Source organism: Siphateles boraxobius, unplaced genomic scaffold (genome assembly GCF_051911475.1).
Source record: "Siphateles boraxobius isolate OS27281-9 unplaced genomic scaffold, OSU_SipBor_1 66, whole genome shotgun sequence".
NCBI lineage: Eukaryota > Metazoa > Chordata > Actinopteri > Cypriniformes > Leuciscidae > Siphateles > Siphateles boraxobius.
This window is the reverse complement of record NW_027509193.1, coordinates 8,358,256-8,377,845: the sequence shown is the minus strand read 5'-3', so window position 1 is coordinate 8,377,845 and position 19,590 is coordinate 8,358,256. Positions and strand designations below refer to the sequence as shown.

The 19,590-nt window shown below is 37.1% G+C and overlaps 1 protein-coding gene and 1 long non-coding RNA gene across 8 annotated transcripts in view; one reads left to right on the top strand and one right to left on the bottom strand.

The window, feature by feature from the left end:
- Nucleotides 1-7,467, top strand: part of mrtfaa (myocardin related transcription factor Aa) — a 49,449-nt gene extending 41,982 nt beyond the window's left edge. For 3 of the 7 annotated variants that reach the window (XM_077211974.1, XM_077211976.1, XM_077211978.1), the window contains 8 exons: nucleotides 53-442; nucleotides 2,008-2,532; nucleotides 2,704-2,907; nucleotides 2,997-3,113; nucleotides 3,822-3,974; nucleotides 5,250-5,324; nucleotides 5,598-5,655; nucleotides 5,761-7,467. In XM_077211974.1, coding sequence (XP_077068089.1) covers nucleotides 53-442; nucleotides 2,008-2,532; nucleotides 2,704-2,907; nucleotides 2,997-3,113; nucleotides 3,822-3,974; nucleotides 5,250-5,324; nucleotides 5,598-5,655; nucleotides 5,761-6,293 — 2,055 coding nt within the window. In that variant the 3' untranslated portion in view covers nucleotides 6,294-7,467. The remainder of the gene's footprint in view (nucleotides 1-52; nucleotides 443-2,007; nucleotides 2,533-2,703; nucleotides 2,908-2,996; nucleotides 3,114-3,821; nucleotides 3,975-5,249; nucleotides 5,325-5,597; nucleotides 5,656-5,760) is intronic. The other 4 variants (XM_077211975.1, XM_077211980.1, XM_077211977.1 and 1 more) reach the window with 3 other exon arrangements.
- LOC143721541 (uncharacterized) overlaps nucleotides 1-19,590 on the bottom strand; it is a 323,157-nt gene that overhangs the window by 202,868 nt on the left and 100,699 nt on the right. The window lies entirely within an intron of this gene.

Below are 19,590 nucleotides of genomic sequence, written 5' to 3'. Positions count from 1 at the left end.
TTAAATCAAATGAACTCCTGTCACATCCTGTCGTTCTCTTCATTTCCTGCAGGTGGCAGAGCTGAAGCAGGAGTTAAAACTGCGGGGCTTAACTGTCTCGGGCACCAAAAATGACCTTATTGAACGGCTGAAGAATTTTCAGGAGCAGCACGGTGGCACCAGTGCACCAACATCTTCTAAAACCAACACACACTCAACAGCTGCCCCTGGAGCGGGAGAAAACTCTTCCCTCTACCAGTTAAGAGACAGGAGCATGGTGGTTGCTTCCTTCCCATTCGTTGCCACTGCTGAAAGGGGCGGAGCTCAGGTGACAGCATCACAGATAATGCAGTTTGGCAGCACTAGCTCCTCCCCTCCGATTTCCCCCGCCCACTCAGAGCGCTCATCGACTGGACTGAGCCCAGATGAAACGAGCTGTAATGGGGATGCTTTTGGGGAAATGGTAAATGTTTTCTTCTGTGCTTTCTTACCACTAGCATTCAGACAAATGAAAATGGGTAACTTCTGGATTAGCGACAGTGAAATTTTACTAGGTGTGTACAAAGTGGCATTTACAGAAAACCGTACACTGTGTCTGCAATGGAAGCGACATGTGAAGCATTGCACCACAACAGCTAGAGGCTGTCTAGTGTCAAAACTGCTTGACACTTCTGAATGTTCACTCACCACAAACCAATCAGATGTGAGTTTGAGGCTAGACTTCAGCAACAGTACAATGAAAATATAAAACCCTACTTTATTTGTAATGAAAATATGTTGGGTATATAATTGATTGTAATATAACTAATATTTTTGATAATAATAATTTAGATTATCTCAGAATAATAATTCGACTAGACTTCAGCAACAGTAAAATGAAAATAAAGTCCCACTTTTAATAAAATCTATTGGTTATGTAACTGATAATAATATTATAATCAATTTTTATAAATAGTAATTTAAATCATTTATTTTATTTAATAAAATAATTAGGCTACATGTTAGCAACAGTAAAAATGAAAGTAAAATCCCAATTTATATTTTAATGAAAATCTGTTGGTCTGATAATAACAATTCAAATTAATTATTTAAAAATAATAATTTGGCTAGACCTCAGCAACAGTCAAATGAAAGTAAAAGCCTACTTTATTTTTAATGAAATATATCTGATATAATAATTTAAATTATAAAAATTAATTGTTAATAATAATTTAAATATTTTGCTTCAAATTAATTAATAATAAAATAATATAATTTAGTAATAATTTATATCTGCGGATCATATGATTATAAAACTCATTGTTCTATTTTATTAATTCATTTATTTGGTTAAAAATAAAAGTCCATCTACATTAGAATGACAGAAACATCACACTGGCTTGTAATGATTAGAAAATATTTAAAGTGCCCCTATTATGCTTTTTCTAATGTTGCCTTTCATGCAGTGTTTAATATCGCTGTTTGTAAAGTTTAAATGTTAGAAAACTTTTAAAGATCAAAGTGCACGACAAATAAAGTTATTGTCTCTAAAAAGATGAGGTCTGACCAATCAGAGCAGAGTGGACCAATTACAACAGACTGGGCAACAGATCTGACCAATCGGAGCATCGTAGGATCTCGGAAAGGAGGGGTTTAGAGAGACTGAATCTTCAAACAAACCTCTTTGAGAAATTAGGTGTACAGTGTATATAATGAGAAAATTTATGATAAATAAAATTTATAGCAATCAATTATTTCTTTCTTTCAAGTATAATAACATTATAATTATTTAATAGTTTTTTTTAGTAGCTCTGCTGCGAGTCAGAAATCACACAGTGTTCATCAACTAATTGCACATTGCAATGTCAGCTGCTTCCAGCGTTGACTTTTCTGTTGATTATACTTTTGTCTCAGAAGACACTGTATTCCTCAAGTACTGAATTATTACATTTATACAATTATATACTGTTAGTGTGTGAGTATTCTGAATTGTTGTAACTAGTAATATTATGAATAAGAGCTCATAATATTTATGTATGTCCCATTTAGGTGAGCTCTCCTCTTACCCAGCTGTCCTTGCAGCCTTCTTCCCCTCTCCCCACAGCGATCTGCATTAAAGAGGAGCCCGGCAGCCGGACGTCTCCTTCCTCCTGCTGCCTGCTCTCCCAGTCTGCTGCGCCCCCTGTAGACAAGGACCAGATGCTGCAGGAGAAAGACCTGCGCATTCAGGAACTCACACGCATGCTTCTGCAGAAGCAGCAGCTGGTCGAAACGTTGCGCTCGCAGCTGGTGGGCAAACAGGTGGGCGCGTCGGACCAACTCGAAAAGGAACTTCCTGGTGTCACTATGGAGGCGGTCAGGGCGACCATAAAGCAAGAAGTCATAGAGTTGGTGGAGGAGAGTGAGATGGTAACAGAGCCACAGGTGTCCCCACAGGCGGAGCAGCAAAGGACGCTGGAGCAGAACCGCAAGCAGCAGCAGCTCATAATGCAACAGAATCAGCGTAACCTGCAGCAACAAGCACATCAGAGGAAGAGGAAAACACAAAAACAACAGCACAACCAACAAAAACAAGTCAGTACAGTGTTTCTACGGCATTTTCCGACTCACCCTAGCACTACATTGCGGCCACCTGGGGTTACGTTTGTGGCACAGCAGTAGTTAGATGCTTAACTTTTATTGTAATGGAAAATCGGGGAGCGTCTCATGTTTTTAACTATCCTTCTGTCTTTTCCATTTTTCCAGCAGTTGCCTCAAGCACTTACCAACCAGCAGTCAAGTCCTGTTTCTTCATTCCCAGTGGATGGACTTAACCCAAACTCCACCCCCGCGATAGTGACCGACAGTAATGGCAACCAGTTCCTGCTAACACTGTCGAATCAAAACACATACGCACCATCCAGAGGCCGCCACCCCCAGGGCAAAGTTACCAATCAGATTAAACTACAGGTAATACTCATGGATTTGAGCCTCAATGCTTAAAGTTGTCAAAATCTATATATTTATTATGTAATCATTGACATTTATGTCATTTTCAGAGACTACAGTCTACTTCCACAACTTTTCCCAACCAAACTGTGACTGAATTGCCTAATAATAACACTCAATCTGAAGAGCCCATACAAACAGTCATTTTGAAACAGCCAATCAAAAAGGTTTGTTCAAAACCACTTTTTTATTCATTGTACTATTTGGAATTAAGTACTACTGCATACTGCACACTATACACATTGTTATTGTTTTTAAATAGTATGTGAAACAATACTTTTTGGATACTGAATACTTACAAAAATTTTAACTTTTGTCAGTCTGTCAAAGAAATGAAAAAAAGATAAGTCACAGATGATATTACTTGGTTCAATGACCACTTGCCAGATTAAGTCACATTGCGACTTTGCATTGCATTGTGGGATACAGAATACTGTGTATTGTGCTCTGAATATATACTGCATGTTTTCACAAATGTTAATATGGGAATTATATGCTCATAGAAAATATGCATACTACACACAGTATACTTGTTACATACTCCTAAAATCATACTGCATGAGTAGTGTGCTAGTATGCTATTCTGAATATAGTCATCCTTCTTTAAGCTGTCAGTGTAATTGAGAGTCTATGATAGCTAATAGAGAAGGACTTTCACAGAAAATGACCATCTTTCCTTCATATAATTTAATGATATGTATAAAGCAACATCACTTATTCTTGACAAGTCATTGAACACAATTATGAGGCTTTTAAACTCGCTTATTAAAATGTGAATGACTCACTGTCACTGGTGTTCAAATGAGGGCTGTAGGCATGGGCTATTAGCCCATTAACACTGGGACTAATTGAGATGCATGTTTTTACTTTGACAGGCACTAAAACCAGACCTAAACGTGACAGCCAATTACAAAACATCAAGCTTTACATCCATCTCAGCACCATACAAGCTCCAACCGTTCTTCACTTCAGTGGAGTCCATGAACGACATGGAGCCTGTCCCCTCATCTCCCAACAACAACAACAATGTAAGTGTTTTGTTAGTGTACGTACTAAAGATCTGTTCCAAAACCTTGTTTGATGCCCATCTATAGATGCCTTTTACATTATGGTGCCTACTAATCTAAATGTTTTTTTAACGAAATTCGAATGTAGCATTGCATGTACAATATGAAAAAGTATGTGAACCCTTTGGGTTTCACTGGATTTATGCATTAAATCAGATCTTCGATTTAGTCACAATAATTGACAAACAGAGCCCTACTGTTCAAAAGTATGCAGTCAGTTAAAATGTGATTTCCTAGTCTAACGTCTTCACAAGGAGGTAACGAGTCCAATCCAAAAAAATTTTTACAGTTTTTGAGTTTGCTCTTTACAAGAAGCATTGCCTCGTGTAAAGCATGCCTTGAGCAAAAGAGATCTCAGAACACCTAAGATTAAGAATGGTTGACTGTGTAAAGCTGGAAAGAGTTTCAATAAAGGATTTTGGAGCAGAGCTTATGTTTGTGTCTGTACTCTATGTAAAGACTGTCTTGGGGCCAGCCAGACTCTTTTCTACAAGTAAATAACAAAATCTGTGTCATAAGAGGGAGGAATTCTAATAGGAGCTTCAGTTGAAATTCAGTTGTGTCTAGACTGCTATAAGGCACAGATTCTGTTAGTGGAGTACAGATTTATAGGTCTGTGATATAAATAAAGCGCAGCTTGTTTGTGGCAACATCTTTAGACCTTTATTGCAACTTGTATGGGAACTATTTTGGTAGTTTGGCATGGCATCATTTTCCTCACCAACTCTACTTAATCTTACTCTAAAAGCGCTTTTAACCACATTAGGTATCATTTTGTATTACCAAACTCTCTTTTGTACCTCTATCTCTTCCAAACCCACACCGTCATTTCATCACCCTCATGTCGTTCCGAACATGTATGCTTTAATATTTTTATGCGGAGCACAAAAGGACAATTTTAATGCAATTTTTTTTTTTTTCATTTTTCAATGGTGAACATATCTGTCAATCTACAAAAACAACAAATAAGCACCACAAATGTGGTTCAAACGGCTACTAAAGTCGTATAGACTATTACAAGTAAAGCTATCATATATTCCAAGCAGACAAGAAGTAAAATGGTCTACTCTTATGGTGCAAATGTCATGTTTTGGTGTTTTTGTCCTGTAAACTTGTTTATGGAGATGAACTTTCAGAAAAATTAGTGTTCAATGAAAAAATTATCTGGAATAACATGTGGGCGAGTCAATAATGACAGAACGAATCCTGTTATGTGCATCCATGTTTGTCTGTCAGGAGAAGATGTGTTTGGACCAGCATGCTTTGCTCTCTCCCTCCACCTTGTGTTCACCCATAGCTCTTTGCCATCAGGTACTGTCTTGTACTCCATCTCTCTTCCATCTTCTGTCAAATTTCTGTTGTTCCTCTGTGAGTTTGTTTTCTTTTCATATACATTTTTCTGACCATTAATTTGTAAATCCATGATTTGTCATCACTTGGTGCTGATTTAGAACAGTTTTCCCATTTAATTTGTTTACTGAATGATTTAATGGATTTCGGGGAGCAAATCCCAATTCTGATTACTGAACAAAATCCAGGTGGCTCTCCATCTTGGCATATTTAACGATGTTGGTGTTCTTGCAGGAGAATGGCTGCCATCAGCAGGTTGACGACCTGTTTGACATCCTAATTCAGCGTGGAGGTGATTTTTGATGATTTATTTGAATATTTACTGTCATCCAAAGTAATTTAGATGAGAAAACTGTATAGTTGCTCACACTCATGTTTTGTTTCCTTCATCCTACAGAAATCTCTGAGAATTTCAAAGCCGCCCCTGATCCCGTTCTCGAAAGGCTTCGGCCAAACACGCCCCTTTTCTCGAGCTCCTTCCCTCTCTGTCTTTCACCTCCCTCTGATCTACCCATCAAAACTTTGATTTTAGAATCTCAACCTCCTTCCATTAAGGCTCACGGCATTTGTGGCACAGGAGGTGGGCGTCTTGAAGATTTCCTGGAAAGCACTACTGGCAAACCTTTGTTGGGACTGGAGCCAGGAGGGCCGACAACGCTAATCGTCGACCTCCACAACCAAATGCTCAGCACACCGAGTATCCTAGACCACCCACGATCCCCAATGGATACGTGTGACATGAGCTTTTCCAATCACTCGGCTTCAGATTTGGTAGACTCCGCCCCCGATCCTATGGATTGGATGGAGCTCGGAATGGGCGGGGCTGAAGGGGAGGAGCCAGGGATGGTCCATATGAATGGACACGACTCCTCTAGCTTATTTTCTGCAGACTTTCTGGACACTTCTGATCTGAATTGGTCCAGCTTATAGTGGATTGGCTTCCTTCGCACAGTACAGCAGCTTTTATTTTAGTTTCCACCTGTGACTTTTCCAGTTTTGATTCAACAAGTTTGGATTCTCATAATACTAATTTAACTTGGATCATGTTACATTTTGAAGAACTTTATCCCTCACCACACCCCTTGTACAAATGCTCACACCCCTCATAACACACGTATGTCACAGAGCAGTCAATCTGATATATTGTTTTTTTTAATCCAGAAGCACTTTTTTTGAGCGTTTTCTTATCTGAAACACATTTCTAAAACTTTCCTAATTTGGAAACAAGAAGAATAAGATGTTTTTATGCTTTTTATCAATTAATATATGTGAATTGCTCTTATAATAATATGACACTTAAAACAAGATTCTTTCTAAATGATGCATTTGCTCAAATGTTTTGGTGACGTACGTGTGCTTATGGGAGTAGGCTTACAGACAAGCAATATATCCAGTTTTTGCCTCGATTGTAGTGCACATTTTGAATTTAAAGTGACAGTTCACCCAAAAATTAAAAAAGTTAAATTCCATTTACTCACCCTCAAGTTGTTCCCAAGGGGGTAATCCATCAGCCGGAAGTTGAAGCCTCGCGGGAGCCGACATTGTAGCAGAACTTCACCTGCTGTTAGCATTCCATTGATTCCCATTCATTTTGGCGTCACTTTGACAGCGAATAACTTTACATCTGAGGCGTCCAAAGACTTCATTTGTCCATTATATATTTCTAAATAAACACGACAATGTATAAAAGGCTCCATTACTTTGTATCTTACGTTATGGCCCCGTAGAAGCCGTTTTTGTTAAAAACAGGCTAACGATTGCGTCATAACCACGCAACTTTTTGTCGCACAATAGAGACATTACCGTATAGACAGGAGGAGAAGCTCACAGGCAATCGGGGGGACGTCCCGTCAAGGGAGAAGCCCATAGATAATGAGTCCATAAAAGCAACGGGACAAAATATTTCAACAACGTTTTTTGGGGAATTGGAAATAATTCGGTATGTGGCAAGTGAATACATATGAAGTGATTAACGTTGGCAATTTTCACGCACAGCTACTAGAAGATTTACGTCTGTCAGACAGGTTGCTCACGTCATCAAGCTTAGTTTGAGTCGGTTTGAGTCTGCGCGTCAGGAACGGAAGTGCTAAAAAATCGCTAAAAATGGGCTTCAACTGTCTCAACTGAGTTCCAATGAGATGGCTCTGTCCACTTCTTATACTGTCTATGGTTGTTCCAAACCTGTATGAGACAGTTGACGTTAGGCAAAAGAAAAGAAAAAATGCAATGGAAGTCAATGTTTAATGCCAACTGTTTGATTAACAACGTTCTTCAAAATATTGTCTTTTGTGTTCAACAGAAGAAATTAATTCATACAGATTTGGGATAACTTGAGGGTGAGTAAATGACGACAACATTTTCATTTTTGGGTGAACTATTTGCTTTATCGAATATAACTGGTCGACTTATGCATACTGGTTATTGAAAACTCAATAGCTACAAAATATGCACCATTTATAGTATTAAACTAATGTTGCTAAAAAAAATTATAGCATTTGCTATAACCCTACAAGCCAACAGATTTCGTAACATTTTGATAGCATTTACATTTGTATGTTAGCATAAGCATTTTAGTAATACTGCTATAACTACTTCTAATAATAATTGTTATTATAATTATTACTATTATTATTATTGCACCGTAAAAAGTTCTTATTTTTAAACATAATCAAGTTGGCGTTACAAGTCATTTCCACTCATTTAAATTGTCAAACTGACTTAAAAATCTTTAAATTATTTTGATGAGTTAAAGTAATGGGGGAAAAAACATGTTGCCATGACTTCTTGATTTTATACATTTTTAACGGTGGTATTATTATTAACTATTATTAATATTATATATTATTATTATTATTATTATTATTATTCAATAGGACAAGAGACTCAACATGTGTTTATCTCTGTAGCTATTATTCACAACATTATCTGTTAAACATTTTGTACAGGTGCCAAAAATATTATTTTATGGTTATACAGATAGCCAGTAAGCTATTCAAAATTTTATTGAATTATAATACAAAGGGACTATTCTACTTTAGTTATATTTTTCAATATGGAAATACAAGCCATTCACACATTGTTTTTGCTAGCCTGTTAGCATTTGCCAGCATTGCTACCCGGTGAGAGCTGCCAGACGAAGTTTTGATTTCTTAAGTTATTATTACAAAATAATTCCCAGAGTGCTGAACATATTGAGTTCAAGTGGAGAGTACAATTCCTAAAAAAATTTAACATTATTATTCCTTTTCCTTGACAGGTTTACATTATCAATAATGACCTAAATACAGTTCAAAACAAAATTATCATCACATTTTAGCAAGCTCAAAAGAGGTAATACTGCTTCATACATTTTAGACTCAGTAAATAATTCTGGCATGCTATATACAAGACTTGGTGTGTGCTGGGAAATTACTTTATTACAGGAAGCTGCATTTTAATTTAATGTTAACATTCTTAAAAATCTAACATACCTGTACCTTTCAAAAATATTACGTCCAACTTATAGCTCTGAATGAGAATTTGTAAATGTTTTACTGTAAATATTCTGCATTGTATATGAACTGTATATGCCTATCACAGTACACAGCGTACTGTGCTGTTCTGCACTGTATTTTATCAATACTTCTGTTTATAGGCTGAAGTTTTGATTAACGAATATGAGCCTAAGAAATAATGAATGTTTCTAAGATGATTTGAATGTATATATTTTTGTGTATAGAGGGCTCTAATCAGATATAAACGAGGCATAACCGCATTTTATCAATAAGCAACATTCATGTTTCAAAGACCCTCAAACACTCTTATATTATTACTGTTATTCTCTTTATGCATTGCTTGAATGTGCAATTTTCCAGCGTTTTCTGCATATTGTACTTGAGCTCAGGAATGAATTGTGGTATGTGCGTGTGTGTGACGTCGTTTGTGGGAACAGCATTACTGTCCGCAGTATTCACGCTCTCCATCTGTTTGAAATTGCACTTACAGAGTTTTGGCTGGTACTTCCTGTGGTTGAGCCCAAATTGAACTTCATGTCCACATGGTCCCCAGTCCACCGTCCCCTGCTGTATGCTGGAGAATCAAACTCCTCAATGCTTCACTGGCTGAATGTGTTCATTTTGTGGGGCTTTGGAGCCTCTCAGGGCTTAATATTTTTATTTTTATGTTTTTTGTGGAAAATTAAATGTTACAAATAAAAATAAATGTATTTTGTGCTTTCCAGAGTGGAAAGGGCATTCTTGGTAAAAAATAAAATATTGTTATTATTGTGGTTGGGGTATAAAGTGTGCAGTAGGGTTGGGTCAGAATGGTCAATTAGCATGTGACATCCATACATTCCTTGCAATCGTGTTTGGTGAACACGACTGTAAACCGGGCTTCCTTAATTAAAGAGACAGTTCCTCCAAATATGAGCAAGTGAGCAGAGATTACATCTGATCACAAAGCTATTGTACAGAAGACTTATGCAGTATATTTCGAGCTCGACAGCCCTGATCCCCCCTTGACTTTCATTAGTATTGGCTTAACCTTAACATTTCTCCTTTAGGGTTACATATGGAAGACAAAGTCATCAGATTTGGAATGACATGTTGGTGAGTAAATGATTACAGAAGTTATTATTTTTGGTGAACCATTGTCTTGGTTTGCTGGTTGTTCAGATAACCCATCAACTAAGCTAAGTTTTATACATCAGTATTTTCTATTGGCCTGCATGTTATTCCTGAAAGATCTGATGTTCATCAGAATTTGAAATATCCCACAGTTCAATGCATTTGAATTTAAACCTCAATGTAGTTTAAAATTTGAACTTTTGGCACTTAACATAATGCAACACAGAATAGATTTTTTATGTTATTCTTGCTGTGGAGGTTTGGTGCATGATGCCTTGCAGAAATTCTGAGTGACATTTTTCATTCATTCATTATTTCGTTTGTGTGTGTGTTTTTTTTTTTTAAATGTTAAAGCAGACTCTCAAGCAGAACATTTACTCTATTTCATCCATGTTCAGTGAACCTTGTGTTTCCAGGCAGCTTGTTGGATTAGATGGTGCGGGCATGATTATAAATTCATAACTGTCCTCTGGTGAGATCAGTGTAAGAGCACGTCCCCTGCCCGTAAATTACTAATTCACACCCTGGCGTCGAATGCACCTCTGATGAACCCATTAGAGAGTATCTTGACCTTAGGATGAGCGATTCTAGAGAATAAATCCCTGCACGTCTGTCGCATAACGTTCAACTGCATCCTGCCAGGATTCTCAAATTGTAACAGAACAGTCTGTTCCCATGTTCCACGCCCTCCTCGATGACATCATCGCCCCTGTCCGTGTATTCTCCTCCTGGCTGGATGTTTCAGTGTCCATTCATCACATGGTTTAATCAATTTACCGAGATGCAGAAATCTATCAGCCGTAATGGACTGCTGACCCAACCCCTTTCCCAGACAGCCCCTAGCTCTCTTAACGACCCGAATCAATTAAATAATGGCTCGTGCGAACGGAAGGGCTTGTCATTGTATTGCTCAATTGACAGAGCATCATATGTAATTTAGTCAACACAAAAAGGTGATTGAGCTGAGCAGGTCAAAACCTGATGGACAAAAGAACTTATGGGTGTCTTGCATCTCATCGTTATCGGTAGTGCAGGTTTCTCTTTATGAACCGTCTGGGGATCCATTTCATTGGTGCTTTCTCATGACTTTTAGACCTAAGGTGATTTATTAAGGGTGCTTGAAGACCAAAGAAAGCTTTTGACGCATATAAATGTTTAAGGTGTGTTTTGAGTTTGAAACGAAGTGGGAATACAGCAAATCAGGACCAATTTGTCTGAAACTCTAGAATGTCTATGCGTGTTGCATCAAAAGTTGTGGTTGCGTGACTGATTTTCACTTTCACACTTTAATTTTTCTTGACATCATTGCAATGCACCATGGCCAGTTTATTGCTTTCTCCATGGAAAGGTCGGTTGCTCCAGCTGTGCCAACTTTTTTAGGTTATACAAGATTCAACTAGACAAGGGTTTTAAAGACAAGATTTAGAGGCTTTGCAAATAGTAAATAATCCAATGAAAGTAAACCTCAAATTATGCACCCTATACATTCCTTGGTTACACTTAATTTTAAAGGTGCATTGTGTAGCCTAATATTTAGGAAGATCTGTAGACAGAAATGCAATATAATATACTATGTTTTCAGTGGTGTATAAAGACCTTACATAATGAACCGTTATGTTTTTATGTTAAGGGGATAGTTCACCCAAAAATGAAAATTCTGTCAGTATTTACTCACCCTCATGTTGTCCCCGTAAGCAGGCACGGATTTAGAAAGCAGAGGCCCCCTGGGCACAAAATCATGGAGGCCCCCCTTAAGACAGATACTTCAACAGGCCATATCTGCTGCTAAAACCGTTTTTCTTTAGTGCACCATTTTGCGCTGTGACGTTTATATTTGCAGCGTAACGGTGGATGCAACTTTGAAATCGAATGCATTTGGACTTGTTTTTCTGAAAAATATACAGACCTTTTAGAACAACAAGATAACGCCTTAAATGACACCCTTTTCACCATGTCGATGACCGCGCTGTGTATGAAGTAGCCTAGAGCCCAACCGATAACGGATTTTTAAGGACAATACTGATACAAATATTGAGTGATTTAAAAATCGATTCTTACAATCGATGTAAAAAATACATCGGCCGATATATATATATATATATATATATATATATATATATATAGGCCTATATTATTATTATTATTATTTTGAAATCCAGAAACATGTAACAAAACATAAACAGATTTGTAGTTACTTATTGTCAACGCGGTGGTTCAGGGAAGACAAAAGCTGAAGATATAATCCAAACAAGTTTAATTCACGGAACAGGAAGACAGGTGCAACAGCGTGTGAACACGAAACAAAGTGTAACACAAACAATACCGGACACAGAACAGAAGACAGGCAGGAACTAAATACACAGTGAAGATGATTACAAAATGACAGGCAGCTGTGAGGGAGGTGATCAGTGTCCATGGAAACAGATTAGTGGCGGGAAACTCAGACGGGGAATAATACACTAATAATACATACAATAATACACAAAATAATACACTCAGCTGAAAATGGCATTTTTAAGTTCACTTATCTGTTTTAAAAATCCGTTGAAAAATGTGATGACGTCACATAATAGCAGAATGCTAGCGTGTTCCGGCCAACAACGACCTAACCTGTAAGAAATCGAAAGGACATAAGTACTCGTTCATTCAACTTTTGGACTATAATCTATATTGAACTTGTGGAATCAACAATAAAATCTACATTGATTCAACGACAAGCAGGAGAAAGGGATACATTTAGCCGTCTAGCTCCATAGACTCCCATTCATTCTGCACTTGCCCGCGATCACCTCCAGTGGAATTCTAATGGAACTGCAACCAAGATGAAATACAATGGGGCTAATAGGAAGTGCCAAGGCTCTCCGTTAGACGGGCTCTGCTGTCACTAACTGTTGAGGTGAGGATAACTTTTCTATTTTACTGTGTTAAAACAAAAAAAACCTTCTCCCCACTAAATACATTTTAGAACTGTGATAGATAGAGAGAATATAAAATGGAAGGATTTCAGTTGATATAGATAGGATCAGCAATATTTTGATATGAAATTTAAAAGTCTCTGATGAGTGATGCTATGTGGCTAACATAATTTCAGCAAAGAGTTGTGTCCTAATGTGGGTGGGGTTGGTTGGCACACTGATTTGGGGGTTGGTTGGCACATTGTCATTATAGCCAATTGATTATAAATGTATTAATTTATGCATTTTACATATGTTAAAACATAATATATTTATATATATATATATATATATACACATATATATATATATATATATATATATATATATATATATAAATACATACACACACATATATATATATATATATATATATATATATATATATATATATATATACATACATATACATATAGACTTTATATTATAATAATACTATTATATGTGGTATATTTATAAATACAGATGCTGGTCATATAATTAGAATATCATCAAAAAGTTGATTTTTTTGTCCTTTTGCCTGAATTAATGCAGCAATGCGGCGTGGCATAGAGTCGATCAGTCTGTGGCACTGCGCAGGTGTTATGAGAGCCCAGGTTGCTCTTATAGTGCATTCTAATTATATGACCAGCACCTGTATACTATACAAACTGTATTTGGTGTGGTTTTGGTTAAAAATGGGCAGAAATTCTGTTGAATGTTATTCTGCATCTGGTTTAAATTAAATGGTCAAGTTCTTTATATTTGTCACCTCATTCTTTGTGACTATAGCATCTGCGCCAATCAACCCCATTGCATGTGCCAACTAACCCCCATACTGGGGCACAACATCACTTTAATGATGAATAAAACATTTTTAGGAATCATTTGTGAACATTAAATGTATCTGTTGAGTAGCTGAGATCTTAACCTTTCAGTTGTTACTGGTTAGACTATTTTAACATATAGCATGACTGAGAAATATGACAGAGAGTGAAAAGTGTGCCAACCAACTCCGCTCTCCTACACACAATCACACACGCATTAATGAATTTTAATTTAATAATTTTTATTTTTTTTAAAGGATGAGGCCACACAGTTAGTGGGGTCTTGGAGGCCACCTAGAGGTCGGAGGCCCCCGGCACCGGCCCAATCGGCTCGGTGGTAAATCCGGCCTTGCCCGTAAGACCTTCCTTCATCTTCGGAACACGAATTTAGATATTTTTGATTAAATCTGAGAGCTGAATCACTCCTCCATAGGCTTCTAAGGGATTGACACTTGCCAGCCCCGAAAAGTTATTAAAGACATTGTTAAAATAGTCCAAGTGACTACAGTGGCTCAATATTAAGTTTATCAAGTGACCAGAATACTTTTTGTGCGCAAAAACAAACAAAAATAATGACTTTATTTCAACTATTCATTTCCGTCTCTTTGGGCCTCTAGTCAGTTAACGTAGTGTAATGGCGTAGAGCTAGACGTACAACAACAGAAGCTTACGCTATTATACTAGTGAACTGACTCGAGGCCTACAAAGGAAATTAATAGTTGAAATAAAGTCGTTATTTTTGTTTATTTTGCGCACAAAAAGTATTCTCGTCGTTTGATAAACTTAGGATTGAGCCACTGTAGTCACTTGGACTATTTTAACAATGTCTTTAATAACTTTTCGGGGAACAAGTGTCAATCCCTGAAGAAGCCTATGGACTAGTATGGAGGAGTGATCCAGCTCTCAGATTTCATTAAAAATATCTTAATTCTTGTTCCGAAGATGAACGAAGGTCTTACGGGGTTGGAACAACATGCGGGTGAGTAAATACTGACAGAATTTAAATTTTTGGGTGAACTATCCCTTTAAGTCACCATTTTGCGCCGACATGTTTCTGCAGTAGCCCTAAATGGACAATCTACTACAGAGCCCATTTCGTCACTATGTTGTCCTTTGTGCACAGAAGCTAGGTAAAATCAGCAAATAAAACACTGACACAATGATGAAGTAACAAAAATAATCGCAATAACATATTGTTTTACTGAATAGTAAAGTAAACACCATTTCTTAATTTATCTTTGTAAAAAAAACTCATTGGTGAACTGGCTACTCTCTGCTGACTCAGACGACGACATCTTTTCCTGTCGGCCACCGTAACTTTTGATGGTTGCAATTCATAACCTCACCCCTAGATGCCGCTAAAAATCACACGCTGCACCTTTAAGGTTCTTTGCTATCCTGTATTTATACATTTAAGTACTGAGTAATATTAATTAAATACATGTAGCCTACTTGCTATATGGTTAAGCTTTGGTTGGTTTTATTTATAGCCTAGTTATAACTATAGTAACTACATGTAACATATGCAACAATGACAAAATTAAGTGTTGCCCATTCCATTATGATGAGATTTTTGACCATAACAGTAAAAATCTGCCTAAATTTGGCATGAAAAAAACACCACTATTTTCTAAACGCATGTTATTGAGCTTGTTGTGCACGATTCATCCATGCATATTTCATTTTTTAAAGTTAATCTCTAATATTGATTCTACTTAAACTCTGCCCCTTCCTTACAATCAATTACAAGCTCGCATTCAGATCTGCCTCCATCCAATCATCAACTGATGCGTAGAACCAAGTCCCTTTTTCTTCTTCGATCATGTTTTTCTCTCGGATGTACGCCACAATGAAGAAATTATCTGTTGCGACTTCTGTTTCATCAAAACTTTGAACAAATGGTGCAACCAAATTAAAAGCAGAGTTAGTTAAAAACAAATTAGTCACTAAGCTTGTGTGAACTTTACATCCCAATTTAGGAAAGACTTTCTGGCTAGTGCAACCCTTCCAAGGTGTGACAAACCTCCTTGTGGTGTCCTGTGACAGTAACGCTGTGAGTGACAGGTCGAAGTTCTAGGACACATGCAGATATAGTGCTTGGAACACGTGCTCGTCATGACCGTGTTCTGTAGAGTCCAACATTTATCTTCTGTGTCACTAGTGTCATGTGTCCACCCTCTTCTCGCTCTCACACAAATGATTGATGGAGCTGGAGCTGTTTTAATTGTACACAGAGTGTGTAACAAAACACAAAAAGGGTTGGGGGTTTGCAGGAGCAGTGTGTGTGTGTGTGTGTGTGTGTGTGTGTGTGTGTGTGTGTGTGTGTGTGTGTGCGCACGTGCGTGTGTGTGTGTGTGTGTGTGTCTGACTAGGGAGGAGTGTAATTGTGAAATGGCCTGCATTCTCCACAGACATAAATATACAGGAACAAAAGTGTGTGCTCGCTCTCTTTTATAGTGTCTCTCCCTGTTGTTTCCTTTTCTATTGATTTTTTTTTTAAATCGCAATGCTTCTTTTTCTTTTGCACACAGTTTTTATCCTTTTCTTTCGGCAATCCTTCCCGATTATTTCATCATCTCTTTGTCTCTATCAGTGTGAGAGAGGCATGACCCATTTTAGAGATTTATTTATCACATAAACACACTTACCTGTAACATACTTTTACACTACTGTTTCAAAGTTTTGGGTTGGTATGAATTTGTTTAATGTTTTTGAAAATGTTATTCAGGACATTGCGGACAAGTATGTATAAACACACATACAATTAAAATAACTGTTTTGTGTGGGAATATATTGTAAAACGTAATTTATTCCTGTGATGGCAAAGTTGAATTTTTCAGTGTCACATGATCCTTATCTTATGCTGATTTGAAAACCTGCCGATTAATATTATTTTTAAGAAATTTGTTAGGCTTCTTTGATGAATAGAAAGTTCAAAAGCCCAGAATTATTTTAAAGAAATCTTATAAATGTTTTATAATTCTATACTGTCACTTTTGATCAATTAAATCCATCCATGCTAACTTAAAGTAGCCTATTAATTAATTCCACAAAATAAAAAAACAACAGTAATAGTTATTCTACTCTACTAAACATAAAAATACATATTGCACACAGCAAGCAAATATTGGGTAAAAAAAAAAGAATTAACTATACATAATTCTTGGTGCTAAATAAAATATATACCATACTTCTGTTCTCCCAATTCATCTGCCATCTTGGATGAGTTTTTTGCAATGCATTCTGGAATTGTCTTCTCAGCAAAAGATATATGTGATGATGTCTTAGCATTTGGCCAAAAAAAGAAGCTTTAGGAACAGCTTTCGTGTCTGTTTATTTTTTGCCTTTGATTTTGTTCTCCAGGTGTTGTTGCAGATATTGCATGAGTATTTCTCCATTTACATGTCAACAGTGAGCGACAGATGTTCAGAAGTACAGTACGTCAAACATCAAGCAAGGATGAGAGACATCTGATGCCACTTATCTTTTGGGATCTGCAGTAGAACTCTGTCAGTGGAAACATGCTGAGGTTTGATGCCATGTCTTGGTGTGCTGATGCTGGTGTGAAATCATTAATGGTAGGGTAAATCATTCATGTAGGCTGTTAATCCCTCTAAGATAATGATGTTTTTGATTTTCTATGCACACTGCACACATATATAATGACATTTCATTGGTTTTGAATTGCTTTACTTTGAACAAAAGCACACCCTCTCAGAGATGTCAACTGGCACAAACTTTTCAAATGTTGTATTTTAATGGCATTGTTGCAGGTCATGCATTTCAAGTAGTCATAATAAATGTCACTGACTTGTCCATGAATATTGGGCCTACCTCATTGCAATCCATTGACTTGACCGTCTCCATTGATTTTGCATTGCGAGAGACTCCTTGTAATTTATGACATATAACAAAAGACAGAAAAAAGCCTAAAAGCTGCTGTGTGACAAGGTGTACAGCAAACAAGCTATACATACATTTTTATAAGCTTCCAAACCGTAAAAGCCAGTGTGGTGGAAAATTTAAACTGAATATTAAGAAAACCATGTTTTAATATTTGACCTTGTTTAACCTGCTAAATCTCTAAAAACCATGTCCTAAGACTTTCTGTATTTTACATGAATGTGTGTGTGTCGAACCCCTGACTGTGTGTATAAATAACAAATATGGGAAATGAAACTAGACAGATGACTAAGTTAGAACTTGTGATCAATGAAGTAATCGTCAAAACATATTCTTCTCTACCCAGTAACAGAAGAGACTGTAAATGAATAACCAATCAAATTAATGTCATTATGCCATACCTCCCTATTGTATAAAAACTGTTGTTTCCGTGTTTTCGGTGGGATTCTCAATGGAAATTGTCTGAGATCCTCCGGCCTTCTTTATTCTTGGGAGATTCTCTGAGAAATGCTCGAGAACTCCTGGCCGTAATAAAGAGCATTCAAGGGACATCTACTGAAGTCTGTCTGTCATTTAAGCTGCGCAGCATAGGAGTTGTTAGGTAAAGGAAAAACTCGAAGCTAAGACGTCGATTGGGGACGTAAGAGAGCTTGAGTAGAGTAGTTTAGCAAACTCGAAGCTAAGATGTCGACTGTAGACGCAAGAGAGCTTGAGTAGAGTAGTTTAGAAAACTCGAAGCTAAGATGTCGACTGTAGACGCAAGAGAGCTTGAGTAGGGTAGGATTAGAAGAAAAACTCAGCGGTTGTCGATTGTAGACGCAGGGAGCTGGAGTATTACAGAGTGAGCATTTTAGGGAAAGCGGATAGTCAGATTATAGGTTAGCATTAGGAAAAAGGAAAATTCCACCACACCAGCCTTTAAGGAGACAAAAGTGGATACAGGCAATAAGACGTGAAGCATCAGCAGGAAGAATGGGTAAATTGTGGGATCCTGACACTCAGTATGTCTCTCAGGTTCACATAGGGTGGTGAAATAAGCAATCGACATGGTTAAAATTGTGAATTTTTTTTTGTTGTTTTTTTTTTTACAATAACATGTTGCGTTCCAGTGTGCCTATAGTTATGGCAAGCCGTTTTAGCTTAAATTGTACCCAGCCTTACTCGTCGTAATTGCATTTTTACTAGTAAGAATTCAATTAGACAGCTCTCTTATTCAATTCTTACTAGTAACAATTCCAATTAGAGAGCTCTACAAATGAATGTTTACTAGTCATATGTCTTATGGCCAGCCGTTTTAGCTTAAATTGTACCCAGCCTTACTCGTAGTAATTGCATTTTTACTAGTAAGAAATCAACTAGAGAGCTCTCTAATCGTAATTGCATTTTTACTAGTAAGAATTCAATTAAAAAGCTTTACAATTCAATTCTTACCAGTAGCAATTACGATGAGTAAGGATGGGTACATTTGAAGCTAAAACGGCTTGCCCTACCTAGTTCTCAGAGTAGTTCAAGAACTATTTGTGCTCTGTCTCAATTGATCCAATTTTATGTCCTGAAAACAAACCGTTTTTTGGGGTCGACAGCTTATAAAAATTTTATTTCTGGTTATTTAGTTTGTTTGCTGTACACCTTGTCACACAGCAGCTTTTAGACATTGTTTTGTTTTTTGTTATAAGTCATAAATCCAACTGAAGATGTATTTTAAAATCAGTCAGCTGAATGTGAGCAGAACATTGCAGGAGGTTGTTGCCCCCTCTGGTTCCAGCACCTCTAATGTGAATGAATGAGTCAAGATTGACTCAGGTCTTTGTTCCTTGAGTTTCTTTCCAATTAAACTGCTGTGATAGACGTCTTTGTGGTTACCTCTTTCCAAATTATTTATTTCTCAGTCTACTAAAAACAATAGGCATGCCAGTGTATCTTTTGTGTATTGCATTTTTAACTGCTGAGAGCTGGC